The following is a 25425-nucleotide window of genomic DNA, read 5'->3' as shown; positions in this document are numbered from 1 at the left end:
TGCCTGTATCTCTTTAATTAAAAGACATGTCATTTCAAATGGCTTATAAAAATGTAACGGCACATTTCCGGATCATGGTTTTGAAGGATGATTAGGCTGTGCTCCTTTGCCTCAAAGTTACCCTGCAATTTAGGGACTAAGAACATAAAAAAAATTAAGCTATAAAGTGAACTGAGTTCTAACTGGACTGAAAAGCATGGAGTATAATTTTCCTTCTTCCTGTACTAAAGAAGCAAGTCGGCCAAAATTTTAGGGATAGTTCTAAACCTATTTCCTCCTGAATAAGATCTGACAAACCAAATTTTGGCTGGAAGTTGGTTTCCACACCTAACGAGTAAATCCACCAGGAGATTAAATGCAGCAGGAACCCTAATAGTTGCAGTTTGAGATGCTGCCATGACACCATCAAGTCAAAATGTTTGACCTCTCCATGAAATTTCGATGTAAGATGAATTGTTGATTCTCAGGAGACAGTAATGTGATTCAAATCATCTGACTGTCAACAGAAACCATTTACTCTTGTATAACAGTAAGCTAAAAATGCTTCTTCACAGTTGAGTATTTTGACTGAAAAACGAAATCGTACACTGAACAAGTAACGATAAGCTTTTCCCTGGAAAGCAGAGCTCAAGTTGAACTAAATAATCATCACAGGTCATTATTATTTAGGTGTTTTGATTTATGTTAGTTCTGTTTATTTTCAAATTCCATCCCCTCTACCCAAAATATTTTGGTATATATACCTATATACAAATTGCAAGTATTCCATTATGCTTGCGACAATGTTGACAGGGACTCTGGAGGGCCACGACCGCCTGAACTCTTGTGTTCGATAACAAGCAAGCAAAAACTGCCGTCAAACTACAAGAAGTGAAACGCACTAAGAAAAAAACCCCAAACAAACCAGGAAGTAAACATTTCAACCAGCTGCCTCCTGCTTCATTAGCGATTTCTGACACTGATATCAGCATCTCCAGACCCTTTCTAAGAATATTCTTGTCATCCGCATATTGCACAGCTGTTAACAAGCAGCCTCTGGAAACCTCTCAGACACTCCTTTAGCCTACCGGTCAGATTTTGGTCTGTAAAATTAAGAAAAGACATGATGTTATACTGGATCTTCTTTTCCAGCTACTGAATTGTGACTTGAAGGAAGTCCATTAATGTACTGACAACTGCTAATAGCGTAAAATATAGCAAAGGACTACAAGGACGGAGTGAAGCTTTAAGCTTTTCTTTCTCTCCTTCACACTGTATGATACTTGTCTAGAACCGAGCTCTAAGTAAAAGCCAACATAATGCAGTTTTAACCCAAATCTCAGCAATCTCTGTTAATTCAGAGCTCTCTCACAAATAAAGGCCTTCAGAATATACCATTTCCAAGGCTCCCACTTAATGAAAGCAGGCTTCACATTAGTGCAGGGTGCTGGTGCACCATCCTTCTGAAGCCATGTGTACTTAACGCAGAAACAACAAGGCAATGATAAATCCTGGAGTCAGATCATGAAGTGACCAGTGAACGGGAATTCAGATTTCTGGATTGAACTCTTGAAAAAGCTGGGGTCAGTCAACAAAACCAGAGTGTCCATCCATAACAAACTATAAACAAACAAACAAACAAATATACGTCTTTTCAAAAAAAAGAAACAAAACCCCGATCGAACAAGTGTAGAAAACACTCAAGCTGTCATTTCAGTTGCGTATTTATGAGCCACTGAAGAGTTACATGACTGCTCTCAAGCACATGGGTCAACTGGAAGTGTTCATCTCCCATGTGAACAAAATGAACGTATGTAGATGATGAAACCGCATCCAGGCAGACACAACTGTTGCTATTGCTTTTCGTGACCATCTCAGAATGGAGTGTGCAGGAGTGACAGTGCTCTGGAGGCATGTGCATGACTGGTCCAAATCCTAGAAAGCTGACTCGGTCCCTCCCTGTGACCCTCCCCTGTAGTTTAGTGTTGGATCTCTGTTTGTTTTTCAAGACTTCACCTCTTCGCAGTCTTGATCAGTGGAAAGCTCCACATCGGACAGTCCAACCTCCATTGCCATAATCAATGAAATATCTGAATCACTGCTGACTGCTGGCTCCTGTTCATCTGTGAGGGTAGAAAAGACAGGAAAAGGGCATTATGGTCACGTCTTTCTGTCAACGTATTACTATTTTTTAGTTCTGCAGATGGGGCCCAGAGGTTTCTCCACCACTGAGGTTGTGCTTAGATTCCAAACTTTGCTCTTATTCAACATCTGTCTAAAGTATTTCAAAAATATCAGAAAGTTCAAGCCACCGGTAGTGAGAAACACGATGACAAAGGAGCCTGGATGGGTAACATTTCCTTCTCCTCCTAATCCTCCCAGGGCTCTCCATCCAGGCCCTTCATCTCCATGACCTTCCTCCCACCGCCTGAGCACTTCCCTCCCCGTCCCCCTTCACTTCCTCGACTGGCATCATCCTGCTCTCCCCACAAAAGCAGCAGGTTAAGGACAAAGTCACAAGCACCTGGTGGAGTGAGTTGGCCATCAGGAAAACATTTTTAAGAGGAAAAAGAATCTGCCCAAACCCTCATTAGGTGACAGAATCTCTGTTAGCGGAGACTTTTAAGAGGGCGCTAGGCTAATGTTTGGAAGGAGCAACACGGGTGTCGTTAGTTCTGCCCCAGGACTCAGGACCAGGCTACCCGCCTTCTCAGGTGCCTTCTCTCATCCTTTCCCAGTCTCTTTTCTATTGACCCTTTCCTCTGATTTGAAGATACCTTGCAGGTTCTTGATCCAGGCCAAAGGGATCTGCCTTAATCCACCATGATCCCAAATACAGTAAGAGTCAGATTATTGACTTTTGCCAAACTGCAAATCTCATCAAAACTACAAGCGTAGGAGGAGTAACTTGTTTTTGTTTTGATTCCACAGCACTTACTACATGTGTATTTAGTAGCAGATAAAACCAACAGATTTTAAAGGACTAAAAGCTAATTTTATTTCATGAACAATCAGGAGAAGCAAAGCACACTGGATCTCTGGGGAGATTTTCAAAGGCACAAAAATCCCATAGGTGCCTGAGTCCCTGAGAGAAAAAGTTGATGGTTCATATTTGCAAGTGGTTTAATTATAATGATGATATTTATACTGTAACAATACAATGTATTTAAATCTGTGGCAGTTTTTCCTTTACATATTTTATTTTTCAGACAATAGAAGCAGAACTTGATTGATGTTAAAAAGTCTAAAAGTTGAATATCTAAAAATTAGTAAGTAAGAAACATTACAGAGGAGCCAGGAAAATAATAACTCTTCACAATTTAATTATTCACTTGAAGCTAAGTGAGCACAATTAGTCTCCTCTCAAGAGCTGCATGATTTTAAAATCTGTTTTAGAGAAAAAACATGTATTACTTGTGCTGGGATTAGACCTCGTGTTCTATGGAGAAAGCTTGAGTGAGGTCTGCATTATTCAAACTGAAAAAGCCAGTGCTTTCCTTTACAACCCTTCCCAATTTTCACCCTGGATTATTTTTATACTTTCTTGATTGCAAGATAAATAATTAATGCACACAACCTCTTTATATCTGTATATTTTTTTCCCTATCAATATGACAGTAGTAAAACATTTCAAGGCATTGCTTCTGACTATAAATGTTTCTACTGGAGGTGGAGGAAGTACTTAGGAACTGAATGATATCTCCCGCAGACTTCAGTGGGCTTCAATTACATTGAACCATCAGGTGAACTGCTAGATCCAAGAGTACAAAAGCGCATCACGTACACCTCCAAGACCTAAAGCATCATCTGTAGTGGTAACAGCTCCCTGAGCCAGAACGATGTGGTTCCAGACCACTGGAACCTCTGTAACTATCTTCTATAACTAATAGGATTCTTAAAAACAATGAAAACGATGCTTTAAATGTTGACCTAAGAGCAAGTTTATATTTGCATAGAAGAGTTCCTGAGGCTTAACCATGTTAAACAGCCGCTTGGAGCACTCTTGAGAGAAAGTGATTTTCACCTGAATTAGCTGTGCAGGAAAGAAGGACTGGCTGAATGGTGACAGCCACATGCATGCTGAAGAGGCAGGCTGAGCTGCCAACGCCAAATGTCAGAGCGTCAAATGAGAAGCGTTTATGGTGCTGAAATGTTATTTCAAGAATTGTTGTCTCTTCTAGGGTTGCACAGCAGAAAAAAATCTCAGCTGAGTTCAAGACAGGCAGATAGAACAGAAGCAGATTCACAGCTCACCTGCCAACTGTCTAACCTACGTACAGGAGCACCCGCTTCCCAGACCAGCAAACTTGAGTTTTACATTAAAAATCCTATACAATTATTCAAATTCTTGGATCTTAGTCTTTCCAAAGTGTGGGCTTTGTAGTTTGTCTTCTTCGGGACTGAAGTGCAGGTCAGTAGGAGTAGAAGTAGGAACAATGAACAAAGGATCCTAAAAATGCCCATGCCTATGCCCTGGCGTTGCTTTTCCAGCACTGCAAAAGTGCCTAGAAACATGAATGCTCCACCTTCCTTGCTTGCTGACAGCGCAGCAGTTCAAAATCCTAAAGCTACAGCCTGCCGCTTCAGCAGAGTGGGGAGAAAAACTGGGACATCACCATCCCTTACACCTTCCCTTTCAGGGAAGGGGTCAGCACTGACATTTCTTCGGAAGACGCAGACAACACAAGGAAATTAATGCATCCCTCAGCATTACGTGCTTGCTCTTGTAAACAGGCATCCCACTACTGACCCCAACATGCACAGGATGAAACTCTGGGAGGCTGCAGAAGTTACAGCAGATACGGATCAGCTGTAGGTAACTCTGGCTGCAAGGTCTACAGACTGTCTCACCGTGAATCCCCCACACAACACAGGCTTTCTAGACTGTGGTGGGGTGGTTTTTTTGTTTGTTTCTGGCCGGCTGCTCAATAATGTGAGCCAGCACATTTAGTGACATTTGTTAAAGGTAAGCAAACCTCAACTAAACTGCAAGTGCCAGGAGCTTAGCCTGCATTTTGCATCCCTGGTTTTTAGATCCTATTTACAATGACAAAGGTTATACAATCACACAGCTTCTACAGAAGATGCCTGACTCACTGTTAAGAACTTTTATGACCTTTTTGCAAGTTTTTTGAAATTTGGTGTTTTTCTTAAAGCCCTGAAGTCAGGTGAGGATCTCAACTTTCAGTGAAGATCTCAGCTTTCACTTAAAAATAAATGAACTTTAAGAAGTAAAAAGGAAATAAAGAGTTTAAAAAAAATGTATCGCTAATTTCTAGACAGATTTTATGCTGGAATATCTGACTTGTGATTTAGATGTTTGAGATTGGCAATCCTGTCTAACAACATACCACCGTGTTTTATAGCACTTCATGCCACAGGCATAAAGCCTTTTGCTTAATGAAGCAAAAGGCACATCCCAAGCTGCTTTTCAGCCCTAGTGCTAGTGCCTACAGCAGGCAACTGTAGACCTCACTGCCACATTCCTCTCATGTCAGCGAAACGCAATACACCACAGCATGCTGCCTACTTCCAGACAGACTTTTTCCACTCACTTATATATTCCCTGACACACATTCATTTGAGAGGTGCAATAAAACAAACTCCTTCTGTAGCCAATATTACTTTAAATTTAATTATGCTAATGCAGAAAGAATATCACCATGTAGATACAGAACTGCCCTACATAATAGTGGTACAGCCCTCACTTGTTGCAAAGTTCATTAAGTGATGTTTATATTTGTGTATAATTGCAATCAAACAAGGATGAAAATAGTTAATTACTCTGGTGCTTTAAAAACAGTAAGACTGCACACTAGTAATAGTTATCTACTGCTGCTGCTGCTCCTAACACTTTGAGTATGTCTGTAGCTGTTGTACACTAATAAATATTCCAAAAGAAAAAGGTCAGATGATGGGTTTCTAAGACTTTGATACTGTTCGCAAGAGTCTTGGGAGGGACCTAAGCATTCAACAGTGAGTGAAAAGTGCATTTACAAAAACATTCATCTGCCACGTGTAGGTAAGCGTACAGGCATGGGCACAAATCGAGATACACTTTAATGACCCACTCAAAGATGAGGAACAAGCTGCTGTAACTGTGGTGGGTTTTGCACTCATGGAGGCCTCACTCCTGCTCACCACTGTGCTCCTCCCAAGAAGGCCACATCTGACACTATGCTCTCATGTCCCTAGGACACGGGCAGTGCCACAGAGCTCTCCTAAAATTGCTCCTGCTTGCCCCACAGGCTGAGATTTCCCCCAGGCTCATGGAGCTGGAAAAGCTGCAGAACCCCATGATTGGGCTAAAAGGTCCACAAGCATACAAGATGTCTAAGATGACAGACTTTTTTCCTTCTCTGGACCTTCAGGTAGCTCTCTGCTATTACGCCCATTTGTGAGTAAGCAGAGAAGTATCGATTATTACATGTCAAATTAGAGCTGCCACCAAGTGTGTAATTCATCTACTGAAAGTGTAACTAAAACCAGCAATCTCCTATTCTTGTGGATTAAAAACATGGGTCACAGCAATAAACTATTCAGTTGGGAGTCAGTCTTCCTTCCCTCATTTATTATCAGCTCTCCGTGAACTAATTCAGCATACCCAGTCCTGCTCCACACACACTTAAACTGTTGCACAGAGCTGGGCAGCTGCTAATGGTTTTCTTCATCTTATGACAGTCACAAGAATCAGAGGGTAAGAAAAAGCTGCTACCGTGCTACTGACTTAGGTGTAACCTATTTGCCTAGCTATAAAGTTGAGCATTTAGCACAAGAAACAGGTCTTGTTTTGCGCAGATCTTCCGTTCTTGATGGTAGATGCCCAGCTTTGAGGAGAAACGAGTAATTATTGGTTTCTTCATCAAATGAAATGCTGTGAAAAATTTATCAGTTATTAGCCCATCCTAAGCTGGCAGAAATTGTACAGCAGACAATGGGACTCTGTTTAAAACAAACTTCATTTTGACAATAAATATACAGCAAAACTTGGGCTTGAATTCACTATCCGTTTCACATTCTCACTACTGTAAAACATACCTTATTTCAGAACTCTTCATTTTCTGAAGATAGAACTAAGCCAAAACATGAAATCCCTGGTGACAGGTATGCTCTCAGATCTAGACAAATATCTAAAATTTATGTGCTAGCATGAACCTCATTCCAGTCTGGGGCTCGCTTCTACTAAACAAACATTGCCCCCAGTCAGATGTGTGGAGAAGCATTTTGCTCCAGAAGAAACCAGAAATGTGACCGTCTCCTGGAGCTCTGAGGACCTGAGAAGAAAATATATCCAGGGTCATTAGAGGCATTGTTATGGGACCTTTATCAAAACGGATTCTGTTCAGCATGAAGCCACAGCAACCTGCCAACACAAACAGTGTTATTCAGATATCAGTTTCCAGTATCAGAACAACCAGAACACTATTCATCACATTTGATTTATGACAGGGAGAGAGAGACATTTCTAGACCCCTCTATTTTTCTTTGTCTGCCCAAGAATGCATTTTACCATTACAGAATTTATTGCTCCCTCCTATTGCAGCCTTGCCACAGCATCACTTTGCTGCTTATAGTCTAAAAGGAGGAGTATGGTCCTATGAAGTTAGTACCTCAAACGGCAACTCCTTCCACAACAGTACCAATCAAATTTATTCTATCGCTAAGACCCTCTTCTTTAAAAACACTACCAATTCTTAAAATTGCTCTCAAATTAACCATCCAATACTTCTTATTGGATCATTTTACAAGTAAGTCTCAAATTCCTTCCACATCATCTTGATAACTCTTTAGAACAGGCCATAACTGCACTAACAAAAGAACTGAAATAAAACATACGGAAAAAAATGCCTATAAAATCTCTAATGCAAAAGAAGCAGTGGGAATATGTTTGAGGAGAAAGGGTTATAAAAAACCTGTTACTAACGCAGTCCTTTTGTACAGAGAGGCTAATAAAATGGATGAAGAAGTCTGGCTGGCTACAGTTGAGAATAAAGGAAGGGGGAAATATTTTATTGCTGTTCCCTAGCATCAGAGAGAGACTTATCTGAGCAGCAAGGGGAAATGGTAACTGGGCATGGTAACTGCTTTTGGAAGAAAAGGTTAGAGTCTTTTCCATAAATAACAAGCCAGAGCTCTGTGAATGTACTAACGGCAACAGGGCTTCATCCAGAGGATAAAGCAGATGACATCTGAAACACATTGCAGAAGTGAATACCCAAACATCAGCACACCAGCAAGAACCAAATGAACCTGGCAAGATTCATTCAAGACAACATTTCAAAAATGTGTTTAACTGGATCAAACCCCTAAGTGGTTGAGAGACTTGATAGATGGGCCTGGATATGACATAAAACACTAGAATCCCTCCCAAAGCAAACTTTTTTCTTTTCTTAGTGAGTGAAAAGGCAACAAACTTTCTTCCCTTAATCTTTTTCTAGAATATATGTTTTGGAAGAACATAGAGCATCTCTAAATGGAAAACAGCCAAAGACATAGTTCCCTGTCTTCAAAAATCCTGCAGTACGAAGGGGTAACATCATCATTCTAGACATGAGCTACTGAGATGGAGAGTCACGACTCTTCAAGGCATTCACTGATTCTGAGTGCCCAGTAAAGACACCGCAAACCTGATTTTTCAGTTACAGCATTAACCAGCACACTGTATGCCCCAAGCATATCTTCTACTAACTTCAGCTACAGCTGTAAGTACTCAGCACTTCTGGAAGTCATATCCCAGGATCTCAAGCCAAGCATTGAAAAACGAAGGGGAAATTATTAGTAATACAACCAATTTTCTGATGCCCAAATTTGGAATATGTTGTACTTAAGCAATAAAATTTAACACCAGTTACCTGAGAAGACATTTTGTGTTTTGGCAAGATCAATAAACTCATTTTCATAAACAGCATAGAAAGTATCAGCACCCAAATGCTCTCTCCAGAAAAAAAGGAAAAAATCTGTCCAAATAAGGACATATGATATAAAACATACGGAGCAGATAGCAAACACATTTGCAGAAAGCTGAGCAAAAGGGAAAGAACACATACCAGATGTTATTGCATGGAGACAGTTGGACCTGATTGGCTAGAAAAGCAAAGCATTTTTTTTTCCATTTTATATATATCTATATCTATCTTTAATGAGCATATACTAGCTCCTTGGGATTTTGTCCATGAATCAGAACACAAGGCCTTTGAAATTCACAGCATGTATTAACATTATTTTAGGGGTCCACACTTTGGAGATCTGTCTTCTCTCTATGAGAGGCTGGCTGACGTTTTGGGAACTCTTGATCAGCTGTCTTAGCAGGGAGCTGCCAACCCTCTCTGTGATACAATGAACATGCCTCTGCCAAGTATGACACAAGAAAACCTAGTATTTTTGCTTTCAGTATACTTTCCTCTTTCTCCTTATGGGAGACCCCTCTTATGGGTCATGCTTATCATGTTCCTGCCCGAGGACCAGCAGGGAAACTCCTTCTGTGGCCTAGATACTGCAATATCATTTTCTCTTCCCATGACTAGTCTTCCCTCTTTCCTATTGGAAACTCAGTCAAAACATGATCAGAAAGATTACCTGAACAGTCAATGGAGTCATCACACTAAGGTCTCTTGCACTAACCTCTATGCTCTCATATCAGCTAATCCCCATATTCAGGGTCCTTCACAGTTTATCTGCACATCTGGACTTATTCATTACGAAATATTTTCTTCCATCTTTGACTGACCCCATTCTTCAGTCCTACACTCTCCCCTTGTTTGATTGCCAGACAAGAACCACCCTACTTCCTCCACAACAGGGCATCCAGCCTCTTAAACCTTTGCAAAGCTGCTTTTCCTTTCTCCCTCCAAGCCTTCCCACTGTCTGCAAGGGGAAAGCGACAGTGGGATGCCGCTGCACACCCTCCTTCCCATTCACCACTGGCCATCCTGGTGCCCAAATACTGCACCAGATGCACCTCTGGTCAGGACAGCACGTTCTTCTGATGCCCACAGTAAGTTTCAGAAATAAATCTGAATGCATTTCATTCAATGTACAGCCTGTTAGAAATGATTATTATTTAGAATATGCAAAATTATTCATGTATTTGATTGAAAATCAGAAAATGAGATCTCCCATAAAAAGGGAAAAGATTCAAAAATACTAAAGCATGGTGCTGTAACTACATGACAGTTTTGATTCTCAAGTACCTTAGCTGCCTTTGGTAATATATTAAATAGTCAAAGATCTTTAATTCTGAAATAATTTAGCTACTTTTGGTAACATCTTGCCATTTTCTACACCACTCTAAGAATCCCAAGAAACATTAAATTAAGTTTTCCATTTCATGTTGGACAAAAAGTCTGATTTAACTCTTCATCAAATTCACTCACAAAAAAGTCTCTTAGGCCGAGACTGAACTAAAATCGCTATTATTGTGCAGTCTCAAGCACTGCTACAAACACTTCATGTGCAGGTATTATTTTCTGATCATTTCTATTATTCTTCCATTTAATTTCTCTGTGTGCAGACCAAGTTTCTGCCTTAGCTGAAGTATAGGTTCCAGGTACCAGCAGCATGCCAGAGCCAAGAAGTGGAAGTCCAGCTCCCCTGCCCTAGCTCACCCTCCTGCCACCTATCCTGAGTCAGCTCTGCTGTTTCTTTGATTGGCCAAGCAGTTGACTTAACTTAAAAAAATGTCTGCAAACTACCTTAGAAACATTTTTTGCTAGGCTAGCAGCTGAACAGGCTGGCTCAGTCACAAGGCGAGTACTGCAGCCAACTTCAGGAAAGAAGCATACAGAAAGAGAGAAAGGGAGGGAAGGGACCCCCTGCCTTGCATTCAACATCTGCAAGCTGTCCCTGCGGTACCATGATGTTATAAGTCTTAAAACGTCAGGGGTGGCATGGGGACTACTTTTTTACTTGGTTTTCTTAGCAGCTGCTAAACGACCAGGGCTCCTTGGTGTTACTGCAAAACAAATAGCATTAAGTGATAAAGTTAAAAATAATCATGCTTCACCATGTTAATGGTGTGTAAGGGATATTGCAAGGATTCTTCCAGTACCCAAGGTGAGAAGCGTGGAGAGACATACACCCTTCGAGCAGTGAGCAAACATCTTTAATCACACTGTTAGCCATTTAAAAATCTGAAGGGATAGCAGGTATGTGACAAAAGTAGAGTTAAATGCTGTATGTACTGGCATGTGTTATATGCTATATGGCCTATTGGCAGGCTGTCATAATAGACTTTTACATCCAAGAAGTATAATCACACAATTTAATTGCGTGCATCTCAGTTTCCATGGGCTATACTGGTGACTGCTATTGTGACTGAACTTGCTTATTTATATTTTAAAACCCTGTGTCAGCAGTGTGCTCTGCTTCCTGCGAGCCTGAAAGGAGAAGGAAATTACAGCCTGACTCAGACACATAATGTGCTGGATTGAACGAGCAAGAGTGTAATGGTAAGAGAAACTTCAGTTCTGTTCCGTTCTTAAGGAACATAAGGAAGAAACATCCTTTCACGGGGTGATTTAGGGATGTACTGGCCAATACCACACAAATCCCTCAGTCACACCGGAGAGGTATCGCAATACCCCCAATCATGATACAATATTAAACCAGAAGACTCAATGTAAGCTAGTGGTTTCCAAAACCTTTTTCTCTGGTCTGATCATGCTGCAGATCTGTGACCTCTCCTTGGGGGACTCCATGGTAGAAGCAGCTGCACAAAGCCACCTGAGATCACTTCTCAAGACTGCAGATCGCTGCTGACCCCAGCAGGGGGTCAGCTCTGCTTTGCCCTGCTGCTCTGCACCCTGCTCCTGGCCGGGAGGAATGAGAAAAGGGATGCTCAACCCACAGGCACCCTCCTTCCCACTGCGGCAACTGAAGAGCCCGTCCCTGAGCATCTGCGGCTGGGTGGCGGCCGAGGCTCAGCAGGGTCTGCTGGCACACAGCAGGGTCTCGGGGAAATTGCAACCCATCGCTATGATCTCTGCCTAACAGCTTCAGCACTGTTGGATCCTGCAAAGGCACCCAGGACCGCCACTCTCCTGGGAAGTGGGAATGTCACCTCTGGCACTCGGGGGAATGCAAGAAGGGGTGATTGGAAGAGCAACCCACCAAGGGCACAACGAGACTAGGACATGAAAGTGGACCTGCAGAGCAAGGCCTGGCTAGGCTATCGTAAGAGATCTCCGATTACTGCAGCTTTTCTTCAAGGATGTTAGAAGCTTCTCACTCCTAGTTCAGCTCAGGTACAAGGTGGCTACTAGCCAGTGAAAATCTGCATGGGGGCAATTAATTCTGAGAACTTGATGTGAAACATAGGCTGCTGTGACAAGCAGAAAAAAAGCCATTTCTGCCTAATCACTATGAACTGCTTCCTCAATTACAAGTATGCACACAGCTGTAACAGAAAACAACAGCTTGCTTTAAAGACAATTCCTGTTAATTTTTGAATGAGGGGGTTGGAAAAGCTCATGTTAGTCTCGCTGAGTTTGTCTGTCATGGCAGCATGTGCATGATTTTCAAATCTGTCTCTTTAAATACCTTTTGCTGCATAAGATCTCAAAAAACCTAGGTCACTAGCAAAGCACAGTACTGAGGAATCATACACTGAACTTTCAAGAGCATTACCACAAACAACCTTGTGCAAAGACGTCACAAAAATGCCTGTGCATATATTAGAGGATTTAATGAGAAAACGCACAAGGAGGTGGCTGAAAAGCTCAACAGTGGTGGAATTACTTGAATAAAGTGCATGTGTATCTTCTCTCCCCCCTCTAACAAACGGTCCTGCCTTCCTTTCCAATGCTGCTAATACTGGGCGCCACCTGAGATCTCCAGGACATTTCCAGGATAAAGGGGCAAGTCATTAGCCCAGCACTTCCTGGGCTCTTGAATTTTGTGCATGTCGCTAGGAAGCCCTTCTTCACCATGCATGTTGGTGATGGTGATGCTTGGCTGAAATTTAATTCCATTAGAAATGTCCATAATAAAAACTTCACCCAGGGATGTCTTCTCATTAGATATGAAAAAAATGCACGCAGTAACGAAGCCAAAAGAGAAAACTCCCACAGTGGTGGTGGAGGAACCTACTTATCGGATATGTCATATTTACTGCTGTCACTAGCAAAATACAACTTTTAACAGTGTAACTTTTACCTTAAGGGGAAAAGTGTCTTCCTTTTTGTTCAGTATAAGAAAACAACACGCCTGAGAACGGGCCTGGCTCTGTTGCAGCAACAGCTCCAACGCCTGAAGCAGGGCACAGCTGTGGGACCACCATGCCTGCCAAGTCCAGGCGGATTAGTACCGCAGTCAGTGGTCATCCATCCACACAGCTTCAGCATCCTCCATGCTACCCAAGGGCTGCCCACAAACAACAGACATGTGCAGAGACCATAACATTGTGTCACACTTTTTTTTTTCCCCTTCTGACACTTCACAGCGAAATCAGAGTCTTGCCTCCCACCAGCCACATGTGGGCTTGCAGGATTTGACCATTTCTAGTCTCCTGTCACATGCTCAGTTCCTACAGGACTGTCAGGTGCATGCCCCCAAAAAACTGGGAGACATTTGACCAAAGTACCCTGCTTAGGTTAAAGATCAATTGTCACAAGTCCATAAAAACAGAGAATACACGACAGAAACAGCACAACAACCCAGAGAAAATATGTTCTTGAACTTTACAGGACTGTCTAACCTAATTTGAATTGGACAGCTTAATTATATGTTTTGTCATAGCCCATGGCTTATCTATGTACTGTAGTTCAAAAGAGAAAGATTGATTTAAGTGCAATTCAGCTGTAGAAAAATCTCTTGTAAGAAAAAAAAAAAAAAAGGCAGAATGACGGAGCCTCAACTGTACAGTGTCTCAGTGACTCTGTAAGAAATCCCCTGTTTAAAAGCAAAGCAGATGCCTTCAGTCTCACAAACTCCACCGGGTACTGGAAGACATAGTCATTCTTGATGGCGTGGCATCAGCAACAGTACAATATTCTGCAGACAGGTCTGATGCATGTATTGGAACAAAGTAAGAACCTGAACAGATGACTATAGCCATACCCTATAGCTATGCTATTTCTGCTATGTTAAGATGGGCACATAGGTAAATAGACATTTTTCTGAATACATGGAGGGGACGGTTCAATTGGTTACCCAGGCATTTTTTATGTCCACACAAAACATTTAAGAATTAATAGTATGATCAATTAGATAAAATAAGAACATCCAGTTTTCCATACAGAAGAAACAATTTCAGCCATTTATATGTGCATTAGCAATGAAGAGAAATAACGTGACAAGCTGAAGTGTCACCCCTTAATTTCATTAGAATTGCAGTAGTTTTTTAAAATAAATTCTAGATGCTTTCAAAGTAACATATTCAACTAATTTGAATCTCCTTCCTACAGGCTTCTTACAGCATTCATACACTTCTCTTTTGAGGCCCCTAGGATAATTTAAAAATTCTGCAAGGAAGCTTTCTTTAATATCCAGTTTCGCAGAATCTTTACATAGGGAAATTTTACCCTAATTGAAAACAGTGTACACTTCATTTCTAGTGCCCTGTGTTCAGATACACTCTTGGTAGGTATTTGTGTCTGATCCTCTCTCATACAGTTTTCAGCTTTTTCATCTTCTCTGGAGTCTAAGTGACGATGTTGTTTTAAAACAATAGCAAGAAAGGGTGCAGAAATCACACTTCAAAACAGCTTCAGTAGAACAATTTCTTTAACACATGGAGTATTTCTCTTTACTTAAATAGGAAGCCTTAGGAGACTTGCACTGGAAGGGATGTCCTGGGTAGTTGAGGCTACTCTCCACTATTGTAGTGGCTGCACGATATAATCCCTTTCAGACTTGCTAGCAATTAGCATCATTCACTGTACAAGCTCCCCAGCTACTTAGTTCACCTCTTTGCCAGTGCAGAACCGCAGCCGGATGTCAGTTAAAAGCTGTAATACCTGGTTTTCAAAAGAACCCTTCATGCAACACCAACCCACAGAGGTTTAAATTTTCTTTTACATCCTACGATGACAGATGAGTTCAGCTGCTAACACTCCCTTTCTCTTAAGCCTCACAAGCCTATCAAACCTTGCAACACATTTTACATTCCAGTGTAATTATGCAGTTTTTTCTATTCTAGCTCTGATATTCCCTGCAGACTCCTCAATATTTTCATTACCAGTAACATTTTCTACCTACAGTTGTGGCCGGTTCTGTGATTGAGAAGGGAATCTGACCATGGCCACAAACAAAAATCTCCTTATCAAAACGTGAACTTTGGTACTTAAGACTTCCTAAAACGAGAGCGTCCCACTATTTGGATGGTCTATGTACCAGGAAGGTCCTTGTGTGCCACTGGGAAGTCGTAAGCAGAACGTGCCTTGTGCCAGGCTGTGGGTCGGTGTTTTGCACAGGGTACAAAATGACTCAAACTGCTGCTGACATTTATGGATTGGCAGGTGGGATACAACATTGCCAGCGCTGGTATAATCTATAAATCTTGTATAACTGTGACTGAGTGCTAGCAGAAAGAGTAAAGGAGATCTATGCAGCCAGAAACAGCCCATACCTTCCAGCAAGAACATTTCCCAGGACTTCCTGCAAACTTAAGTAAAAAACCTGATTTAATCTGTATATGCATAGTTGTTTTTATGAGAAATGTGGCTTTTTTCATTAGTTTGGAAATCAGAACCCCCCCTCCCAAACAGAAACTGTATCAAGACCTTTTCTTTTTGAAAAGTAAAACCTCTTAAATGCCCTTTGGGTCTTCTTTAGGTTGCTTTCACAGTTTGCTTAAAGGATTTAGCAGTATTTTTGATGTAACGAAAAGCATTCTATAGGAAAGAAAAATAAGCACGTTTAAAACTCATCACAGGCACATGAAATGAGGATTAAAATATGATAGGAGGTATACAGAACCACTGTCTATTTGGAACAGAAATGTCCAAAATGTTATTGTTTCTTGCAGCAGGACTAATGCACCAGATAAAATTCTAACAAGCTAGGCTGTGTATATTAACGCACATTCACAGAGAAACACATGTGTACAGAACAACAATCGAGAAAAGCATTCATAAAGAAAAAGGTCAACAGTTTATCTCTTGTTTGTTCATTTAAGAAATTTTAAATCAGTTGGTGCCAATATCCTTTTAATTAGAACATTTCTTTGACAATGTTGCAATAGCTCAACATTTTTGTTTTTTCCCATTAAAAAATAAATCTTTGATCTGCCAGGCCAGGCCTGCTCCATTTGAATCTTATCTGAAAATACATTTATAAAAATGCCTTATATAAAGAATTAAAAAAAAAAATCAGCCTTTACAAAAACTGAAACTAAAATAACAAGCTTTTTGAGTTAAAGATTTTAAATTAATTTTATGTGAGTCTCCCTCTGATCCCGTCTCCTTCCTGCCTGTCTCCCTTTCCTCCCAAAATGGGCCTTTACAAAAAAGAACATAGCACAGTTTTACTTGACCCGACTCCTTACCTGAGATGTGAAACCAGCAGTTTTGTCTCACCAACCTAAAGCAAGAGTGCAAGCATGCTCCCTCCTTAATTAACTAGCTCCTCTTGCTTTCCTTGCTCACGGTTCACACAAGTAACACCACAAAAAAGTGAGCTCCATTTTCTTGCTTACAAAATGCTAGATGTGACAATTAAAACCTAGAGAGAGGCAACCAGGACAATAAGCAGCAAGGCTAACACTAAAGAGGGAACTCAATCTCACCTAAAGGCCACTAAAGGTGCCTGAAGGGCACCTCAGTCCTAGCACCCAGGATAATTTCTCACTGGCCAAGTGCCCTTGAAGGCCTGGGGCTGGCTGGTAGGAAACCCAATAGGGATATCAACAGAAACTGGTCTTAGGCTATATATATCTAGGGCCATTTAGCATTTCCTTTCAAATAAGCTTGCAGTCACAATCTAGTTTCAAGTGAACAACTTCTGGCATCAGAAAATCCCCTCCAAGCCACTGCTTTTATCAGGGACTCTCGCTGAAATACTCACGAGAACATGAGAAAGGCCAAGACCAAGGCATCCGTTTTCAGAGTTTCATCTCAGACCAGTGGAGGGGAAAGGTCACTTTAAGTTTCAACAAACTGCAGCTGGAATTTTACTATGTTCAATTAGGTCACTTGGACACCACCACTACCATCAAGACCTCCCTAACACTCTACAAGTGAAACTCAAATTGGAACAGAGTAATTTTAAAACACACTTTCTCTGCGTTAAAACATTTTGTCTCTGTTTCAATCTTTTCAGTGAATATATACTCCTGTTCCACCTTCTTTTGAGTTCTGAGCATTCACACTCTTCAGAGAGACAGAAAAAAAGAGATATTACCCTAAATACCAACACGTACCTGGAAAAGCAAAAATAATAAAAGCTCTCTAAAAACCTGAAAACCAATCACGTAACTTCAAAAAATGTAAATGCCTTGGCACTGGTTCATTATTATTTCCCTTGGGAACACCACTGTAAAGAAGAGAGTCAAAAATTTTGTGACATTAAGTTCGGTTTTAAGCCCTCTGCCTTTCCTTTTCCATTCAAGTTCTTCAATTTCAACTCCTCCCATTGAGAAGCGGTAGTTTCCAGAAGGTTCCCAGGCAGTTCCAGAAGAGTATTTAGACCTCAGGAGCTTTCAGAAAAAAATTAAAGATTAAAATATTGTTACATTATTTATCTAGTCTGGAAAGAGGGCTTTTAGAAGCTGAATATAAATTTACAGTAAATTTTCAGTTTTTACAAGGGAACTGGACTTGCATCTTTCAGTCATAATCAGGCAAAAACTGAAGGATTAATTTAAAAAAGAGAGAGACAGAAGGAATGAATTACTGCAAACAAATGCAATTATTTCCAACCTGTGGAATATGCAGCCATTACAGTAGTTTAACAAGGCACTTTTGAGGGTGAACAACTGAAAATATAATCTTTCTATCATAGCTTTTCTTCAAAACTGTTTCTTTTGAAGTGTATCTTTAGGCTGCAAGTTACTCAGCAGCTGGGAGCACATGTTACATCTCCCAGAGCAGGTCGGCAGAGGGACATTTTTCTAAAATCTCTTACTCTGAGACTATTTTGGTCTTACAGATTGATAGTTTTTCATGCACAGAAAGATTTGCTGGTGCCACTACTTTTCAAAAAGCAATTATAAAGAAGTAATAAAGTTTAGCAATATCTCACTTGAATTCAATATCCCATGCACATGGGGGCAAAATCTGAAGCAAGGTTTGACATACGTACCTGACATACCACATTTGGTGGCTGTCTCCCAAAGAAATATTAGCAGCTGAAAACTCTGCGTTATTTAAGTACTTGCATAAGGAACTGACAGATTTTAAACCTCCTTTGTGTGATTTTTTTTCTTCCCCCCCACTGAGATGCTATGATTTAATAAAGCTATTTTAGCTAAGTGCTTTTCATATTCTGACTTTGCCAGTGGTATCTTTGTTCTATATATTTTCTATGCATTTTTCCTGTAGGAGTATGGTTTTTCATTGTCTTACAGCACCATGCTACCCAGACAGTGGCAAATAGAGCAGAAATTCACCACAGAGATCTCCAGGTAAGTTGTTTTGCACATTAATATCTGAATTAACATAGGGTTTAATTATTGCCACAACAGAGCATATGTTCTTGCCTACTCTCTTGAGTGCCTCAGATACGCTAACAGGAGTTAAAATGAAAAGAACAGTCAAAGGTATCAGCACTTGCAAAAGATAGTCACAATAAAAGGCCAAGTTGGGTGGATATTCCATCATATACCTCCTGGGCACTTTGGAAGCCCAGATATTCATTATTGCAACTCTGATGCTACTGTGCACTGTGCTGAGTACAGCCTGAGTATATTCCTCTACTTTTTGTGTTGTAACCAGCACTTTTGATTTCTCAAAAAGCATGAGAGAGTTACATTTAGAAGCAGATTAAGTGAAAGAGGGGTGTGTGCACGTACCTACGTGATGGTTTTTTTTATGATAGATAAATAGTCTTTCAGGAGATGTTTGGCCTGCGAGAAGCATCCAAAATTGCTCTGCTTTAAGTTTTCTCCAGATTCTTGTAAGGGCAACAGCTTGGATTTCCACATACAAACCACTTATGATTTCAGCCTGGACAAAAAAATAATTTGGTATTTGCTCATAAAATACCAGTCAAGTCCTAGTATGTTTTTGAAACAGCTCTTTCTTTTGTTACTTACCTCCAACTCTAGCAGAAATTAGGGTGCTTCAGGGATCCTTTAGGGTTACCACAGTAACCAGGTCACTTCACCCAGAAGTGGGAGTTCTCACTAAATCTTTAGTAATTGGACTTACTTTATTGTTCTGGATGTAGGCAATTTTAAGTGAAGATAGTGCCTGAAGCTGATGCTGTGAAACTGATAGGCCAAATGGAGAAACTAGCTTAAGAACGTTTATAGAAAATGTGAATGATCAGAAGAAAAGCAGGTAACAGGTCAAGTCCAACATCCAAGAGGAAATATCCCACTACTGGCATGAGTGTTAGGAGAGGATTTTCTCCTGCCTCAGAGCCTGTGGGAGATGGGAGAGGTGGGTTAGCCCTCACATTTAGGGATGCTGAAAATAGGACCCACATGGTTATATTCTAGCCCAACTAGATGGCATCTTTGCCACTCCTCTGCTTCTAAATGTAACTCTCTCATGCTTTTTGAGAAATCAAAAGTGCTGGTTACAACACAAAAAGTAGAGGTGTAAGCATGCAAGTGACCCTTTAAATGCTTGTGAGAAACCAGATGCCTTCCATGTGCAAATGATTCTCTTGCACATTCACAAACTCAAAGCCTAGATGAATAAGGAGAACAACGTATACACCAACGACTGGAAGCAGTACATCAGTAGAGCTTTTGCCTGGCTTACTTCCTTCATTTGAGTTACCTTCCAAGTGGTCATGACACTATGGGAGCACTGAGGCAAATGTACACTCCATTATGAAGCAATGAAACCAGAAGAAAATACGTGCATGCAGAATCAATGCTGCAGAAATGGCACTACTTTCTATGAGTGCCTCCTGTATCTCAGCCTTGTGTTTTTACTCTCCCATAGGCACAGCTGCCTTTTCCCACTAAATTTATTAGATTTGTTTGCTTTCTACAATCTGCTCTTACCTGTGAATTTTTCAGAAGTGGGTCCATCAGTTACTATCTATCTGTGTACATAATGACTGGTACAGGAGAGCCTGACCCTGGTAGGGGTCTCTGGGGTCAGCGCAGTACAGGTGAGCATTACTTTTGCATTGCTTATCTGTCTGAAATAATGGCAGCAAGCAAAAGCACTGACCCTGGAATCCTGCCTTTCCTCTGCCTGCCTGGCTAGAGAGGTGTTGCTCAGTCTTACTTCTTAATTCTTACTTTCAGCTGCTGATCCAGGCTGGATCTTTGTGTCTCCCATTTGTCTTTGTTCCTGAATTGGTCCAGTAGCACATCGTATCCTAAACAGCACTTCCTGACGATTTCAGTGGAGGCTTTTGTGTAAAAACTGATGAGAATAAACACTCCACAGACATTAGAGATGTGATAATGAGCCCTAAATAATCAAGCAGATTGTATGCAAGATGATGAACATCTCTTGCGAGGCAAGGCTTTCATTCTCAAGTATAAATCAAAGAGATCAGCCAGTATTAAGTCATCTGGTCTCTCTGCAGTTCAGATTTGTATTTTACTCTGCATTGTTTGTCCATTTTGCTTTAAAAGCTTTCTTGTTCAATGTTTTATCTAGCTGTCTGCTTAAGACAGTGAAGTATAAAGAAAGATATAAGCTATGTTATCACTGATCTCAGTCCTCAGATCCCCTTTTCCCCTTCACGCATGCAATGCACATTCAGAGCAATGGGGAATGATGCATCTAAGGACACGCTTGTGTGTCATCACAGTTTTTACAATGGCACTTTTCCTTACTGAGTTTCATCGTCATAGATAATAAATCCCTTATGTCTCTCATATTCACTGACCATTAATAAAATGCCTGTATACTCAGATATGAGCATTCAAATGAGATTTGAAACTTCATGCTTACTTTGCCTATTTGTTTATCCTGATTTCTGGGCAAAACAGACAGCTGTGTAGAGTCTAGTTATGCTTGAGGTAGCGTGCTTGCTTTTGGCAATCGTGTTGTGAAAGCTGGCTTATATGTCTCTCTTCTCTTGCGCTCCACATTTCTTTCCTCCTGGTTTACTGGCACAACTACTTCTGGATCAGGGAACTGATCCAAATGAAAAAAAACCCAGGAATAAATTGGTTAGCTTCTGGATTGGGCTCACAAGGTAGCTGCACAACAGAAGGACAACAGGGAGGCAGGAACAAGTAATCTGGGACAGAGAGAGGCAAGCTAGTAACTGCCACAGCATTTATATGTAGAAACAGACTTATAAATGGAGCTTCCACTACTGAAGGAGAACATTTTCTTTTAAATCTCTCCCTAGAGTCAATTATTAAGCAAGTTTCTTAAGATCTGCAGCCTTTTTGGCACCCTAGTTTAGGCCAGACTTCCGCGTGTACCTACCGTGCCCCCCGACTGGGCCACAGACACAGCTCAGTGTGTCTACAGGGAAGAAGGGAGATTCAGGAACTGAGGGTTTCATCCTTGCTCTGTACACAATGTCAATGTACAATAGCAGATGTGAAACAGGAAAAAAAAAAATTTGCTCCTTGTTTCACAGCATTTTTGTACATCCCTTTTTGCAATTTGCTGTACAGAAACACTTCGTCTGTATTTCACACAGCATATGGAAAGGAAGAGCAGTTTTATAACAGGAAAACTTCACTGCCCATTCACAGCGCCTGGCAGGAGTCTTGTACGTGTATGTAATGATCCAGAGCACATTTTTAGTGCCAGTTAGGTTTCACTTGGTGACTCTTTCAAACCACTGCTGGCCTTTCAAACCACCAATGCTATGTTGGCACTGGTGTGAGTCTCAAAATGAATCTAGGACCTCAGCTCACTGGAATTTTCAGTCCATGATAACTATTTAGTGCAACATCCGCAGAGGCTTTTAATAGAGCCACCAGGATTTATGTCATACTCCAGGCACATGGGACCCAATCTGCTCAATCTTTAACTAGGTCCCATCAGTATTCTGTCTCCAGGACAGTGTTAGGTGCTAATGCAAGTGTTAATAACTTTCCGTATTAACTACTGTCCAGGGAGTTTTTCCACCTTTTCCTCCCCCCTTACATTCTGCCTAAAAAAAACCCTATTAATAGCAAGGAGGAACAGTCAAGTGGTTGCAAGACAACAGTGGATCAGATTCTTATCATGCACTTTCAGCCACTTCCAAAGGTTGATTATTCTTCACAAAGACATTTTAGACATACATAGATCAAAATAATTACTTGAGAAGTTATATTAATAGATTTAATGAAGAGCTATCAAAGAGACTTGGAAGTGTCCTAACAGTCATGATGAGCTATATGTTGGCAGGGTTTTATGGAAAGAACAAAATGAGAGGCAGAAGAGGAACAGCTGGTATTCTCTAGACTGCCCCCACTGCTGCACAGCCCGCTAAACTTGATGGACTTTGCAGGTGATATGACACCTTGTGGGAGAGTTCTTCATACTAAAACTCCTGCCCATGATTGCAGTAGAATTATTCATGGATCTTCCTCCAACTACAGAGACAGTGCTGGTGGGATTTCTGAGGCCTTATGCAGTGTGATGAGACATCCCACTGAAGAGAATATAAAAGCTTGTCTAAATTGAAGAACTACTAACAGAGAACAAAGACTCAGGCAGTGCACATTATCTACTGCAGAAATTAGCAAGTGCCACGTGGATTAAGGGAGATGAATGACCACAGATGCTATAAAAGATGAAAAAAATTAATAACTATTTTTCCCCCTGCAAGTGTCACCATACAACCTTTAAAATATCTAGATGCTACTTTCCCAGCGAACTACCTTTTTTAACCATATCATTCAATCCCAGCTGAGCCTGACCCAAAGAATATTGCAATGTCCTCAAATCCCAAATCTACCTTCCACTCCTCCAAAGCTGGTGTAGCTTAGAGCTTCTTCAAGTTCAGATCTTAGCCTAGTCCAGCTCACACTCACATCATTTGTAGAGCAGGAAATTCCACCTGTGCTGAAATTTCCAAAGATGTTAGCATTTTGCATAACTTACCACTAAAAATTAGGCAACACAGATTGCTATGATGCATTATTGTGGAAAAAGATCCTTAGCTTATCTTCTTTCATACCCTCCGGAGAGCTGAAAAGTAATAGGATGAAAGCAGGAAACTCAGCTCAGATGAACTCTTATGTATTTCACACAATTTTTTTACCCCCCCCCCTTTTTTTTTTCCAACTTCAGTTTTTCAATTTTTCCATCCATCCATTTTCAGCAACGGATTACAGAAATATCACATTACAAGATACTATCCCAGGATCCTGCACAAAATCCCACCACAGAGAGCAAACAGTCGCTAAGACTAAATACTGAACAGACTTTGGGCTGTAGACATGCCCAAGGGACTTGATGAAGGCTTGGATCTTGGCAGAAGCCAGCTGAGAGAAACTGCTGGTCCGTTTTTAAATGATCAGTGCTACTACACAGGAGATGCTTGCTTTAGCAAGGAACCCTAGGGATGGGCCCCCAAATGAAGTCCCATCCAGATGTTCACAGTACACTACGTCGCCAAGGGTCCCATGGAAGACATTATCTATTCAGGAGCATGGGGAGAAAAAGGGAGGGAAAGAAGAGGAAATGTCTGCTGAGCACACACAGAGAAATAAAAAGAAAAGCACTGGCTGAGTTCCAGAAATGAAAATCTGGCCCCACTGAAGTAGGTGGGAGCTTTGCCACCAGATTTCAATGGAGACAGAATTTCACCCGATGTGAACAGTACTCTGGAAATATCCTCCCTCCAGACACACTGTGGGAGCTCTTCTGGCTCTGAATACTCACTGGAAACACTGAAAGGGAAATTAAACCCAAAACAAGACAACAATACCAGAATGATTAATCAACAAACAAAAAGGATGAAACACCAATTAAGCAAAAAGTCTTGCAGAAGTGGGTGGAAAGAAGGCGGCAAGTCCTTTACCTCCCGGACCATTGAACTTTGCCAGGAATAAGGAGGGATGCAAGGACGCGTGGTGCTGGGTACAGCGTGCCACATCAAGACTGCACTGGAGGCAGTCTGCACAGATTCAATAACAAGAGGAAGCAAAAAATTCTAGCACAGATTCAGCCTTGGAGTATGCTCCTGTTGCTAATGCTATATAAAGAGGCCAGAACCTAGCAACTTCAGCACAGATTCCTAGGAGCAATCAGCGTCATCGCTTACAAATTCCCAGGCAGGCTAGTTCACAGAAAGGGCATGCTCAGCGAGCTCTGCAGTTGTGTAACTATGAGGATTCTGGAAATGAGAAATACAATGCCTGAACACAGTAAACAGACACAATGCCTATAAAGCCCCATCTATATGACAGCTATGACCCAGTTATTTAGCCTACAGTTACCCTCTGATTTAGTTAGCATTTGGTTTCATACCACAACTATACAGTGGTCCTGGATGTTCCCCTTTCACCGGCTTAAGAGTTCAGGCTGCTTAAGATGCTAAGTTCCACCTTTCGGAGTGCCTGCACACTCCAAATCCACATAAGGCAGCTGGAGGGACAAATTCCCATCGCTTCTGGAACTCAGCCCCTAACTCCCAACCAAAGACGACTTCTTTGCTGCAGCTCTGCTGCAAAAAGGGACCAAACGGCTCTGTTTCTGGGAACTACTGCAAATTGCACTACTTTGGATGTGGTGATGACAGCGTGTAAACTTGCACACCTACCACTGACTAATATTCAAGTATTGTATTCCACTTTGAGATGAGAAATCCAGATGAAGATTCATGTCTACATATCAATGATGGGTGAGTGACAACAGCTAACCAAGCATTAAACCAGAGTTCCCTGAGTGACTGTGTGTGACAGGCGCAGCGTAGGCAGGCACACACCAGGGTCTGGAAGTTCCCAAGGTCCTTTGAGCTTTTCTCAGGACTCCTCTTTCCTCACAAAACAGCTGGAAAGGTCTTGTTTTTAGCAGTGGGTCCCCAGCCACCCCTGTGATGGTGTGAGGCTCACAACCTTCACAGAGCTCAAGCCATCTGCCAGTTTCCCCTCCCTGCCCTCTTCTCCCTCTCTCTCTCAAATAACCAGGAAAAAAAACATTTTCACAGTCCTTCCCCAGACCACATAGCCAGTCTCTTCAGGTGATGGATATCTCCTGAAGGTCCATGGTTTGCTGCTTCATTGCCTGTATGCCTGGACAGACCACTGGTCTTGGTGCGAGTTCCTTGTCCATGGGCTCTGCTGTCAGCCCTCAGGATTGCCCAGTGTTAGTGTCTATTGCTCAATGTTATTAAAGGCAAGGGGAAAAACAGAGGGCACCAAGACAAAATAAAGCAGGCCCTGCAGTATTCTGCTGGCTCAGAGCAAGTTTTTCACCCAGT

General features: G+C 41.4%; 1 protein-coding gene across 1 annotated transcript in view; it reads right to left on the bottom strand.

Moving 5' to 3' along the window:
* Window positions 1-658: 658 nt before the first annotated feature.
* RNF150 (ring finger protein 150) overlaps window positions 659-25425 on the bottom strand; it is a 122024-nt gene continuing 97257 nt past the window's right edge. The window contains exon 7 of the mRNA XM_075150089.1: window positions 659-2102. Within this exon, the coding sequence (XP_075006190.1) occupies window positions 1984-2102 (119 nt within the window). The 3' untranslated portion in view covers window positions 659-1983. The remainder of the gene's footprint in view (window positions 2103-25425) is intronic.

The sequence above is a fragment of the Calonectris borealis genome, chromosome 4 (genome assembly GCF_964195595.1).
Source record: "Calonectris borealis chromosome 4, bCalBor7.hap1.2, whole genome shotgun sequence".
Lineage (NCBI taxonomy): Eukaryota > Metazoa > Chordata > Aves > Procellariiformes > Procellariidae > Calonectris > Calonectris borealis.
The sequence above is the reverse complement of the archived record's forward strand: the minus strand, read 5'-3'. Positions and strand labels throughout refer to the sequence as shown.